This window comes from Hippocampus comes, unplaced genomic scaffold, assembly GCF_001891065.2.
Source record: "Hippocampus comes isolate QL1 unplaced genomic scaffold, H_comes_QL1_v1.1 scaffold475, whole genome shotgun sequence".
Classification (NCBI taxonomy): domain Eukaryota; kingdom Metazoa; phylum Chordata; class Actinopteri; order Syngnathiformes; family Syngnathidae; genus Hippocampus; species Hippocampus comes.
Genome location: NW_017804881.1, coordinates 76,768 through 89,747, shown reverse-complemented (window position 1 = coordinate 89,747; position 12,980 = coordinate 76,768). Strand labels below are relative to the sequence as shown.

The 12,980-nt window shown below is 52.4% G+C and overlaps 2 protein-coding genes across 5 annotated transcripts in view; both read right to left on the bottom strand.

Annotated features, from left to right (window-relative positions):
* kansl2 (KAT8 regulatory NSL complex subunit 2) overlaps nt 1-5,590 on the bottom strand; it is an 8,354-nt gene extending 2,764 nt beyond the window's left edge. For all 3 annotated transcript variants that reach the window (XM_019881939.1, XM_019881950.1, XM_019881929.1), the window contains exons 1-7: nt 5,490-5,590; nt 3,855-4,115; nt 3,426-3,598; nt 2,411-2,528; nt 1,208-1,371; nt 968-1,131; nt 9-105 (exon numbers count right to left, since the gene is read on the bottom strand). In XM_019881939.1, the coding sequence (XP_019737498.1) occupies nt 9-105; nt 968-1,131; nt 1,208-1,371; nt 2,411-2,528; nt 3,426-3,598; nt 3,855-4,108 (970 nt within the window). In that variant the 5' untranslated portion in view covers nt 4,109-4,115; nt 5,490-5,590. The remainder of the gene's footprint in view (nt 1-8; nt 106-967; nt 1,132-1,207; nt 1,372-2,410; nt 2,529-3,425; nt 3,599-3,854; nt 4,116-5,489) is intronic.
* Nucleotides 5,591-5,729: 139 nt separating this feature from the next.
* Nucleotides 5,730-12,688, bottom strand: ccnt1 (cyclin T1). Of its 2 annotated transcripts, none has more exons than XM_019881893.1 (10): nt 12,476-12,688; nt 11,304-11,385; nt 11,090-11,218; nt 10,696-10,756; nt 10,172-10,234; nt 10,001-10,055; nt 9,703-9,866; nt 9,255-9,325; nt 7,252-8,541; nt 5,730-7,187 (listed from the first exon to the last, which is right to left on the bottom strand). In XM_019881893.1, the coding sequence occupies exons 1-9, from the start codon at nt 12,646-12,648 to the stop codon at nt 7,297-7,299; spliced, it is 2,043 nt and encodes a 680-aa protein (XP_019737452.1). In that variant the 5' UTR covers nt 12,649-12,688; the 3' UTR covers nt 5,730-7,187; nt 7,252-7,296. The 2 variants fall into 2 exon arrangements, with proteins under 2 accessions (XP_019737452.1, XP_019737458.1); XM_019881899.1 differs by having other exon boundaries at nt 10,001-10,046.
* Between the last annotated feature and the right edge of the window lie 292 nt (nt 12,689-12,980).

Sequence of the window (12,980 nt, the reverse complement as noted above, 5' to 3'; positions counted from 1 at the left end):
CAGGATACGGGCGAGGCAGTGGCGAGTCAGGGGAAGGCAGGGATTGGGGCAGCGATTGCCATCCGTCGAGGAAACGCACTTCTCCTGCGCCGCTCGCGAGTGGGCCTGCAAAATGAGGAACGGCGTCAGGCGGTCGTCTGTCTCGCTTTCTTTTTCAACTTCCGCTTCCCAACGGCACAACCGAAGAGAAAGAAAGCGCGCAGAGGCCGACTCGTCCGGCCGGCCCTTAAAACCAAAGGCGCCCACGTCCGATCCTCCGGCGCGATGCCCGTTGACGCGGCCTCCCCTCGTCCCATTCAAAGGATCCGGATCGCGATGTGGGGCTTCGCGGAGCCCGTCGTTTCAATCGGGCGCGCGGGAGGAGGGCCACGTCTAAAACATGCGCGACGGGGGCTTCCCCGCGACCGGCCTTGGGCGCCCCCGTCCAAAGTGCCACTTTTCTCCGCTGCGGGTGAAGACGGCGACGCAGCAAACCACCTGGCCCGACGGGTACATATGAACAAAAATCTTGTCAGCAAACGCCCATCGATATGATTTGAGTAAAGCGCACGGTGCGATTGGCAAAAGGAACCGGCGCAGCGCCTTAGCCGATGTTGCTTTACGTCCGAGCGGGTGGACAATACTCATCTCCATCGTTTGCCAATTCCTCAACTAAACTGTGACCCGGTGTTGTCATTTAGTAGGAAATCAATAACGAAAGCTTCGGCCTTATTCCTCCAAATTTTTCAAGGAGTATTTTCCGAAAACGTCCCGATGTTCAACCGCTGTTGAAAATGGCAAAATGGCTGCCAGTCAAAAAGTCATCCGAATCCGAATCCAAAATCTATCCGGATGCGAGAAGGCGCGCTACAGACGTGGATTTTGTCCCGCCTCCGTACGTTGCGTTTGAAAGGCGAAGGCCGATGAACGAACGCCGGCTCGACGTGCGAACGCGTGCAGGGGGAAGCGGGGGAGATCGGGCCAGCACCTGCGGAGCCCCCTCGGTCACCGTCTGTCTGCGCTCCCTCAGCTGGCGGTGCAGCAGCGCTTCCGCGCCGTAGCGCCGGCGGTAGCGACGCAGAGCTTTCAGCTTCTTCAGGTTCTCCCTCTCCTTGGCGGACAGGCCTTCGGGTCCGGTCAGCAAACTGCTACCTGTTGTCGAAAACCAAACGCCCGGTCGGGACGCTGACATTTTGCGGGGGGGGATCGGCCGCGACTCAATATTTACCGATGGTTTCGTGCTCGATTTTGCGGTTGTGCAGGTATCGGCGCTTCTTTTCCTTGAGCAGATGCTGGAGGCGTTTGAATTGGTCAATGTAGAGCGACTGCAGTCTGATGAGTTTCTCTCGGGTGAAGAGCGCCACCTCCTCGGCAGTGTACACGCCAGCATGTCTGCGGGGGGCACCGAGGACACGTCGCAATCAGCGGCCCAAGATTGGAATACTTGTCAAAAGCAAACACCCGTCCGGCATCGTCTTCCCGAGCTACTTTGCAAAGGTCGGTAAACGAAGCGACGGGCGCCAACCTCGAAGGCGCGTATTCATCCCCACGTAAACCTCGGATGTCCCCCCCAACCCCCACCTTCCCTCTCGAAGCTCCGCCGCGCCTCAGGTCTGCGGACACTACAAGAGGTAGCGAGAGCTAAGCGGAGGCTTCGACGGGATGGAGCCTTTTGCGTTGGCGCGACACTCTTTGGAATCGACGCGAGGCGAGCCCCCTCGTCATTTTTATTCTGTGGCTTTGGACTCGGCACGAAACTTGCTTTTTAGTTGGATTGTTTTTGTGCTTTCTACCGTCTTCTGAATTCATTGTTGCGTGACTTATTCTTGCCCCACGTACGGCACTTTGTACGCAACGGCGCTTGTTTTCAAGCGCTCTCTCCAGAAATACACTCCAGTTGTGTTGAGACTCCAAAGTTTCTACCCGTCCTAAAAAGCTGATGGCCGGCCGGCCGCTGGCCGGCTCGACAGCAAATACCGCGACGACGGAAGACTCCGCGAGAGGTCCGACAAGCAGGATAGGTGCGTTCGGTGAAAGCAAGCCGGTAAACTTCAAGATGATGCGCAAAAAGATCCAGATTGCTATTGACAACGATGGAAGTTAACGGAGGCTACGGTAAGTGGCGGCCGAACTGAAGAGAGGGTCTGTTAGCCTACGTCATTCCAAAAATAAATACATCCATCAAAATGATGGGAGCACCTCCGTTTTTTGGCAAAATGGCAAACAGGAAAGTTTTTTTTAAATCGTCACTTGACCCTCCAACATTAAGAAAACGTGCGCGGACGAGCAGCAAGCGAAAACGAATGGCGTCAAATGGCGAAAGGCCTTTGGGGTTGACATCAAGGTGGCAACCTCAAGCTTCTGAGGCCACGCTTGCTCAGAGCTTCGCTCGGCACCGAACAACAAACACGGGTGGGAGCGGCCGTCTTACTTGAGCGGATCCTCGTGGTCGCTGTCGATGCTGTCGCCCTCACTTTCGGGGTCTCCTCTCCACGTCTGATCCAGTACCAGCGGACCCTGTTCTTCCTCACTCATTGGACTGTCCTCATCTGGATGCAACGGAGGACAGGCATGACAACAGTGCCCCAAAGTGAAATGTCAAAAACGCTCCGACGCTTCTGCGTTCCAAGCCCGGCCGCGCGGCCTTCGCGCGCTGGCCGGCATCCTGCCACATTCCAAAACAATTAAGACCCAAAACTGTAGAAGGCGAATGCCAGCGCGTGCTAATTTGTCTGAATGCGCCCTCATTTGACTCATCCGATTTCGACGGCAGGCGGCACGGCAGTCGACTGGCTAGCGCGTCCGCCTCACAGCGCGGAGGTGCGGGGTTCAAATTCGGGCTGCCGTTTTGCTGCTCGGAGCTCTCGCGTGCTCTTCCCCCGTGCCCGTGTGGCTTTCCTCCCCATCCCCAAAACGCGTGCGCTCGGTTGACGGATCAATTCCCCCAAAACCTTGCCCCCGGGTGTGGTCGCGAGCGCGAGCGGTTGTTCGTCTATGCGTGCCCCTGGCGACCAGTTGAGGGCGTCCCTCGCCTGCTGCCCCAAGACAGCCGGCACAGGCTCGGCGGGCACGCCCGCGACCCTCCTGAGGAGAAGCCGTTCGGGTCATGCGGTGGCCTTTGCTCATTTTGCTGCTTGCGTTTTCGACATTCAGGTGTCTCGTGGTTTCTTTGATTCAGCCGGATGCACGTGACGTTTGGAAGGGCCGACAAAGGGAGCGCCGAATGGTCCGTTTTCGCTGCGCCGATTGCTGCCGAAAGGTAGATATCGTGTGGTGACATTGCGCTGATTTCTCCTAATAGTATTGCATGGATGGCACCGTGTTACCAGCTGAGCCCAACAGGGAAAGCAGGACCCGGCGCTCTATTACGGCGGGCACACGGACAGACCAAACGAGAGCCCCTCCCCCCGTCATCTCGTGGAAGACTGGCGGCGACAAGCCTTTACCGAGAAGGCGACCGGCTTCCGAGCGACCGCCATCGAGGCCGCGCGTCTCCGCGCGGCTGTATCCGCTCAGCTGGGACAAGAGCGCCTCTGGCGACGGGCCGGACGACGCCTTCCTCATCTGAGCGCGGAGGGCCACGGCGTTGCGGCGGGCGTGCTCGGCACAGAATGTCACCCTTCAAAACAAAGAGAGACAGAAAGCCAAGACGCGGCGGACGACAGAGTGAGTCGTGGCGCCTGCAAACGTAGAATCTTTGCGTTCAATGGAACGGGCGCAGATTACGGAAAAGGAGACTCGAGCGGCTGGGTGAGGTGTACGCCAAGACACCCAATCTTTTTCACATCCGTAATATGGAAGCGTAGCATGTTTTGGACGTCGGGCCAATACAATTGGTTACTTGTTCTCGACTTGGACAAAAGGGCACCGCTTACCCGTCTTTCCTCTCGACCTTGGGCGCGGCATTGGGGCAGCGTTTGCCATTCTTAGCGGAGACGTAATTGCACTGCTTGTAGGGGGCGCTTTTGTCCTCCAGAACGTGTTTGATGCAGAAATCCAAGCCGTCCAGCCGGGGCTGCGAGCACAGACGCTGGGCGAAGGCGCAAGTCTGAGCCTCCTGCGGACGCGCCGGCTGCGGGGTCAGTCGGTTGCGACTGCTCGGCAAGACGTGGATTCGGATCCTGTTCATCGCGACCCTGCCAACAGGTTCACAACAACGTACTTATAAAAAGCGGCATCGCAGTTTGTTTCGTTCGTTAAAACGCTCACTTGGTCGTCAGCGTGGCTCAATGGTGAGTTACGTTTGTGTTGTATGGTTTCTTACGTTTAGAATAATGAATGATGATGACGATAATACATAGTGTGAAATCATGGTTGAGTGATTTAGTTTATACATAATTTAATTATATACATATTTACATTGTGATGCATAAAGACAGATATCTTCATTTTGTTACATTTATGTGTACTTTAGGTTATTACCTGCTACTGCTTCTGCTGCTACTTCTACGACTGCTGCAAAGTGCTTCAATAAATGATACAAAAAAGTACATTACGGTGCTGACTGACGATCCCTATTTAGAGGGCCGTGAAAAACGGGAATGAGTGAACAGAGACCTTGCTTAAATCCAAATTGTCCAATTTCAGCTTCTCAACATCAAATCTTCTCTGATTTCTGCAGTCCTCCTTGAAAGCAGATGGCTTTTATTGGCGTTGAATTAAAATAGGACTTATGTAAACATCCGGTGTGACTTTGGAAAACAACGTGCAAAATTCAATGACTGGTTCGGTCCATAAGAGACGTCAGAATAACGTGCAAAGATGGGTTTCGTTATTCCAAAGTCAAAGCAAAATTAACAGTAAATGCCTGTGCTAGCCAATGTCCTTTTTCGATTCCACAAGACATTCTCAGTCGGCTTTCGTGGATGACTCCTGATAATATTATAATATGATATAGACGGAATTCTGAAGGTTTGGACAATTTTAACGTGACGTTTTGACGGACGCGGGCGACGTAGGACGGCGGACAGGACACTACGCCAACAAAGGTCGGAAGGCGTGGAGGACTCGTTCGTAAAATTCCATAGTAACAAAACAGGGAAAGTTGCCGTGTTTTGCTCGGTGGGCTCTTCCCGAAGGCCCAACCGAGCACGCCGCATTTCAGCCCGGCCTCTAACCCCTTGATGCGGCTATCTATACTTTCATAAAAAGTCACAAGTATCATATATATTATATATAAATTATATTCCTTGGGTACAGCACTTTTTACATCGCTTTCCTATTTGCTGTATGTGGCACATTTGTCAATAAAGTTTTATATAAATATGTATTTTTGCGTTTTAAAAGTCATATATATTTATTTTTTTCAGTGCGTCACTCTCTGATGGCAGCGCCATCTTTGCTAGTCGTAGCTAAGCTAACGCTCGATATCTTCAGGTTGCGGCCAACACTTTGCGCCTTTCTGTGCCCGTGAAGCACAGTAACGTCTCACAGAGGGCGATAATTATCCCCGTGACAATAGGACGGGTTTATCTGTCCGTTTGGAGCGAATAACCAACTGCGTCACGTACCTCTCTCCGAAAGATCTGCAGTCACCGAGCCGCTGAAGCACAATGAAGCGCCACACGTTTACTACGACGAACCAGAAGTTAACTTAAGCCCGCCCCCCGACAGCGCTGATTGGTCCAAGTGCCTTCACTTCAATTGTGCTCACTTGTCTAAAAGGCTGCCAATTCAACGTGGCAGACGCTTTATTGTCTTACAAAACCGCTGTTGTAATGAAATCACGAAACATATCTTAAAATATTCCCTTAAAGTATGTATTGACTTTAATATGGGAAAAAAAATATAGATATAGAGAGAGGGAGAGAGAGAGAGAGAGAGAGAGAGAGAGAGAGAGATGTAAACGCAAGTGTTCACATACAACAGGTTACCTGGAAGAACTTCCGCTAACACGTCATTGACGACCAGTCCTGGGTACATTACAAAACTCTAAAATGCGGGGAAAAGCTCTGGTAAATAAAGTGATTTGCATTGCTGTGTTGCATGGCAGTTGTAAGGTTAAATGTTTTTTTTTGTTTTTTTAACACAACCAAAACAAAGTTAGATTCGCACTTGCATTGCAGAAAAACCGCAGTGCAACTTTTCAGTGCATTTACTCTCTACAGATATAAACATGATTAAAACATCGTTGTTTGTTTTGCGGTCAAAACCATGAAGCTGATGTACAATCTAAAATATATAAAAGAGGTCATTTGTTGCCCAGCTGAAAACCACAGCCGGTGTTGAAACACAACAAGATTGACTCGCTCCATCCTGGTATGGAGCAGACCAACAGATGATGAACCATCCTCCTCTTCGTCCTCACAGGCAAACAGGATCGTTCTTGACAGAAACAGTCCTTGGGGCTGAACAGGTTAGTTCAGCGTACAACGCAAAAGGAGCAAGACATCAACTTGAATATGATTACATCAGACCAGCATCAGCTCCCAGGCAAAAACTGGATTTCCACCGAGGGGAAGAGAGGACCAAAAAAAAAAAAAACATCCTCCAAGAGGAAGGCCTACACCAAAGACAGCCAAGAGTTGGTTAATCAATAACTTGTTATGGTCACCCTCATCCTAAATCGAAACCTGACGAGAGAAATTCCAAGGTTAAACCATTCAAAATCTTTTCCAACCCTGCGCCAAAATCGGCATAATGTGTTCGACAACTGGGAGAATTTTTGACCCACAAAACATATCTGCTCTCCGTGTCTGTCCAGAAGTATGCTGAACATCATTTCACAACCATTTAAAACAATGACTGCAATACTCGAAACAATAAAAAAAAGCTGATAATTTACATCTTGATTTTTTTTTTTTTTTAAACAAAGTGTAAAAATATGTCATGTTTTATACATTTTACAATCTTTGCACACATTTACCAAATTTGGCAAATAAACAACACGGCCATCTTTTTGGCTCACGGCTGCTTTGGAGACTGACTCAGTCACGTCTACACAGTATGTATTGATTATTATGGGGGGGTTTCAAAAAAGTGTCTATAAATGTATTCTTTGAAAGGGGCGGGAATAAACAGGATCAAACAACAACCTGTTCGTGGTGATCAAATCGAACGTCCTTAATCTCCTCTCAACCTCCGGATGTGGGGGGAGAGACAATCGCAGCCAAAGCACACCCTCCTGGGGACACGAGAAAGCTTTTCAAGCCTTTTCAGCAAAATGGCAGTAAAAATAAAACGGGATCAAAGTCATCTGCCACACATGATTCATGTGTGCTGTATGTTACGCATACATACAGCTCATTTGACAATAAAGTTGTATTCAATTCAATGATCATTGTGAAGACCTTCAAACCAAGCGAAGCAGACAGCAAGTCATTTAGGCAAGGGCGGAAGCGGGGGCGGGGGGTCTGAAGGCAGGGGCGGGGGTCTAGCGTTGCCCCCGCGGGTCCCGCCCGAGTACTTGTAGTCCCCGTATTGGGACCTGTAGTCAAAGACGGACGGCTGCGAGGGCTGCACCCCTTGGGCGCTCAGGAGCGAGTTCAACATTTCAAAAGTGTCCTGGTACTCGTCAGACTGGGCGGCGCCCGCCGCGCCGTGCCCGTTGGTGTCCGTCCTGTCGCCTTTGGGGTGCGAGTAGGTCCCCGGGGGGTGGGCGGGGAGGCCCAACGCCGGCAAGATGTCGCAGGAGGACGAGAGGGGTGGCAGGTGGTAGGGATTGCGAGAAGTCTTGCTGACTTTAGCGGCGGGATGGGATCCCGCCGGCGGGTCCTGGGGATGCGTCCTCTTGCGCGAGGACGAGGACGAGCTCGTTCGGGATGAGTCGCTGGGGACTTTTTTGCCACTTCCTACCGCGCCGCCGGAAGCGGACGAGTGCTTGTGCGAAGAGGAGAGGGAGGCGCTGCTGGAGGAAGGGTGGTGGTGGTGGTGATGGTGGTGGTGGTGGTTGTAGTGGTGGTGGTGGTTGGAGCGCTCGCCCCTGTGCTTGTCCCTGCTCTTGCCCTCCTCGGCCGAGCTCCCCCTTTGCTTGTCGGGCACGCGAATGCGCACCTTGATGTCCTGCTCCGGCCCCCGGGCGCCGCCTCCCCCGCTAAGGGGGAACCTCATCTTCAAAGAGCTGCGATCGTGTCTCTCCTTCTCCAGGGGGATTTTCAGAATAATGGGCGACGGGTTGGACGGGTCAGAGGAAGACGAGCCCGAGTGCTGCTGCTGCTGCTGCTGTTGCTTCTCCTTCCTTTGCTGCTGACCGATGAGAACCTGGGCGGCGTTGGCGTAGTCCCGCTTCACGCTGGCCTCCATGTTCTCCAACTTCCTCTTCTGCGCGGCCAGCACGTCGGCGTTCTTGGCGCGGTACTCGCTTAACGACACCTTGGCGGGGGCGTGGACCTCGTGGCCCGATGGCTGCTCGGGGCCCCCCTGGCCTTTTCCGCTCCAGGTGGGCGCGCTGCCCGGCGTCCCCCTCTCCTTGTCTGCCGCCGAGGCGGAGGGCGGCGCCGAGAGGCTCATCAGGCCCGCCACGGTGCTCTCGGACGAGGCCATGGAGATCATGCTCAACATGGCGTCCCTCTGGTCTCCCTCCTCCTGGACCTTGGGCTTGGCCTTTGGCGTCTGACCTCCTGCCTGAGAAGAAATAACAGACGGGCCGCTAAGCAAGGTTGCGCATTAACAAAACAGCATTTGTGCATGATCCCGACCAGATCAAGCAGATTTCACACCTCCGATTACGAGCGGCCCGACTGTCAACTTGTGGCACGAGCAAATGTTTATCGAAGGCCCTCTGAGATTCCAGTTCATCAAGGTCGCCTCCATTTCAAGTTTCTTCCCATGGGACCTTTCCAATTTGGAATGCAGTCGTTCCGAAGTTCCCCACTTTCACTTGCCGGGGAAATATTTACAAGGTTCTCCAGTCACCAAGCAGCCAAGGGCCACTTGGCGACTGTGTGAAGGCACGCAAAGTTTGAAAAAATTCCAAACTACGTGCAATAAACAACACGTTATTTTGAGACCTACATTTCGAGTCGCGTCCACTTAATTTGCTCCATCATCATTGATCACGACGCGGAACGGCAGCCTTTTGCCCGTCCGGTGAAACCCTTCCTTCCACAAGGGATGGCTTCATATCCATTTCAAGCCCATACAAGTCATGTTTTGTGAAAGCGCGCGGCATGAAGACGCTAAGTATGAGACTTCTTTCGTACGATCCCGACTATACGGGGCCAGTTGTGGCGGGGGCGGCAGCCAACAGGGTGCCATTCGGGACCCCGATGTCATCCCTTTGTCAGGCTCCCGGTCAGCAAGATTGCTCATCACACTGGAAACACAATTTTATGTACCTTCCAGTTGCGAATCCGTTTCAATCGGCTGGGCGTTTTCTCCAGAATCTGCAGGAACTCGTGTGTGAGCTCTGATTGAAGTCATTGAAGAAACGGGAAAAACAATGTCAGCTGGGGAGAATGACGATTCAAACATCAGAATCCAGTGTTCCCTCGCGTCTACATTTTGACAGCAAACGCCGGTGGCGAGATTCACACCGCCGACCCTTCGGTCACCCCGCGGCTACGCGAGGCGGGTCACGTTGAGGGCGAGTGAAGCCGTTTCAAAGGCCACGCCAACTTGGAGAGCCCCCGAGATTTTGGCCCGACAAGCGTATTTGCTGGCTCTGTTCAACTTGCCCGACTAACAGACCAAAGGGTCAAGTAGAAATGTTGAGGAATAATCCGAATTCTTTTTTAAAGATAAAGGAACCTTGTGCCAGTCTCCAAGGAGCTTTGGCGCACATACCATCCAGTAGCTTGAGGGTGACGGTGGGGTCAACATATTCCCACCAGTGTTTGCCATCCGTCGACACGGGAATCTCCCAGTTGGACCACTTGCAGGCCAGATGGATGCACACGCAAGCCACGACGGGCGGACTGTATTGCAGGCAGAAGGTGGTCAAGTGGAGGCTGCGCGCCAGCGTACGTCCCGGGAGAGCGAGAAAAGGGCAACAGGACAAGGGAAGGGGAACGCAAGTTCAGTGTATCGACTTGAACGGAATTGGATTTGCAATAACTTGGAGCACACACGATCGAGCCTCTACCTGTTGGTTGCCATGAAGTAAGACGTTTGCGCCAGATCCTTACTTGCTGAAACGACAACGGAACAGAGAAGCGCACTTTAAACACTAAATCGGAGTCAGTTCAATGCATGCCAGCCCTAGCCCCATACACACGCACAACTAAAAATGAGTCAAAGGGGTGTTGACACTCACCTCGGACCAGCTGGGTGCACTTGACAACATGCGTGTGTGGATGGTCGATGGTGATTTCAAACGCTGCAAGAGCAGGGGACAAAACAAAAACCAAAAAAGATGAGTCCGCCGCCAATCGCAATAAAAGGCGCGCTCCAAATCGACTGCGTTCGCCCAAACAAGAGTTCAGTGTCATTTGCACGGGGCCTTCCAATAACACTCTGTCCTCAATGAAAAGGTCTCTTGAGACCAACGGGATGTCCGACTAGCTTTGAGGCCAGCAAATCTGACTGATGCCATTTTCCCTCGGACTGAATACACAGACGGGGAGGGATCTGGCAGGGGGGAAAGGTGGGGGGGTTGCAAGGATTTGGCTATTTCAGTGGCTTGGTGAAGCACAAACGTGACTTTGCGCCATTGCCAACTGCGTATGGCGTCTCTGTTGGACAGAAGTCAAAACAGGTTACTACTTCTTGAGAATAATGGGGAGGGGATTAAAAAAAAAAAGAGAATTCAAGGGAGCCAGGCTTTCCTTCCCAACTTACCCAAGGTCTGGAGTATTATGCTCTCAAGAATGACCAGGTCTTGGGCTTGTTGCAGGTAGGCCTGAGGTTGAGAGGACAGGCACATTACTCACTGCGAGGCCGCTATCCGTCGGCGCACAAGATCAGCCGGTCATGCAGTTTGCTCTCAGTCACGTCAAATGATCTCGACGGCTTCCGGAGGTGATCCCGGGAAGCGGAGTTTTTTTCCGCCATCCGTCTTTTCAAAATGCCGGGTGACCGACCGCATGTGCCACTTCGGAACCAAATAGCCAAAGGCAACGTCAAACCTTTGCGCAGGTTGATTTGACGCGGACCGGAAGACACGACTGTGCCCATTTGGGTAAAAGGAGTGCGCTGGTTCCAAAAGGGAGACTTTTGATGACCTCAAACTTACATCGCTGCGTACGTCCGGCGAGGGCTCCTGCGGATTGAGGCAGGCGTGGGCCACCTTGATCACGTGTTCCAGCTTTCGGGGCTGCTCCTCCACCTTGGCGGCCAGGAAAAGAGCCGCTGGAGAAATGACCTGAGAGACGGGGGGTGGGGGTGCTGGGGTCAACAGGTGCGAAATGAAATCATGTTGGGAAGCACACAAGTAGCATCATACTCACGTTTCGGTGAAATCTGGTGAATGACTGGACCATGTAGAAGCGATGCATGTACACGATGGCTGTATTAATGGTAAGCTGGGACCTAACATATGCTCGTTAAGTAGCGTCAACGTTTGAATGGCATCAAACTGATCAAATGGAATGTGGTCACGTCGGGCCCGTGACTCGCACCAGAGCATGACCCCCAACATGACTGACACGCCGCACAAGGCACAATCCACACTAAATCTCAAGACTTCAAACCCCTCGTGTCCGCGTTACACTGATTGCTTACAATGTATGTGACCGGTTAATGGGGCGTTTGCTCGTTCGTGTCTTTCTTGACATGCTTCAGTGCCAAGCAAGCACGCCGGCACCCGCAAACGCTGCGAGAGATTTGTGTCAACCCGGGGGCCTTGATTTTCGAAAATTACTTGGAAGTTCTTCATCATTATATAGCGTATGCTTCTGTGTTCGGCAAGCTTTCAGAGGATAGCAACCATTAGAAATGAGACTAAAGATTAAGTTACGCCAGAGTTCAACTCTGGTTCAAAAACAAAAGGTCCCACCTCAAATGTGGACCGCAACGGAACGACGTCTTCGCGTTGAGATGTTTTCGAGTCGTAACGGTATTACTTGGCGCAGGAAAACGATACGTCTTTCATTGGGATCGTTTTTTTAAAATGATCTGATGGCTAGCGCCGTCTCGTGCAAATCAACTACGCTTGGAAATGGAACGCGAATAGCGGTGTGCTGCAAAGCAAGGAGAATTGTCCCTCCCTCGATTTGGCTCGTGAAAACGATTCCGGGTTACTTGAAGTGCACCAAACAACGCGCTGGAAGCCAAGTCTTCCTTAGGTCGGAGGGGAAGTCGGTAAAATCCCCCCCAAAAAAAGTGGAATTACAGCGCGAGCTAAAGCTAGGGAAAACGCGCTCACGTCAAGGCCCGAGGCCTTCGCGGCTCGGCTGCTGCCAAATCAAAATCTCTGGCGTGTTCGTTCGCACGACAGTCACAAAAACGCGGCGAAAAAAAAAACCACTCCGGCCGGCGCGAGCTCCTTAAACAAACGAACGGGACAAGAAGGAAGATGGGAAGGAAAGCAGGAGGCGCCGAGTCGAACGGAACGAGAAGAGCCGCCGCTAGCCCGGCTAGCCGTTAACGAGCTCAAGCGGCTAACGCGGCCAAAAGATACACATTGAGCCGCTGCCCCATGTCCTGCAGCAGGTTGGCCGCCTGTTGCCTGTACGACAGCTCCTTGTCCGGGTCGAGCCCGGCTCGCCGAGATGGGTTGTTGTCGATCTCTTGCCGGCTGTAGTACCATTTGTTATTACAGCTAGCGGAGACACAACGAAGCGAAGCCGCCATCACTGACGAGGGAGGGGGGGACACTAGTTTAAAAATTGCAGCGCGTCACCGGAAGTGCGTCATGCGCCAACATGCCCCCCCCCCTTTACGTGGAGGTGCGCTTTCCTCGAGGTCGACAGCAGGTGCCAAGAAAAATCAAGGCAGAAACACCCCCTCCCCACCACCACCTTATTCATACAGTGGACCCCGCATACCTAGTCGCGAATCCTCCCCTTCCCCCAAAACCCTTTTTTTTAAATATTGTGGGGTTTTTTAGGGGGGGGGGGGTTGGGAGGGGATGATCCACTTTTCATAAAAACGCTTAATGGCAGTATTTCCCCAGCTTATTCGAG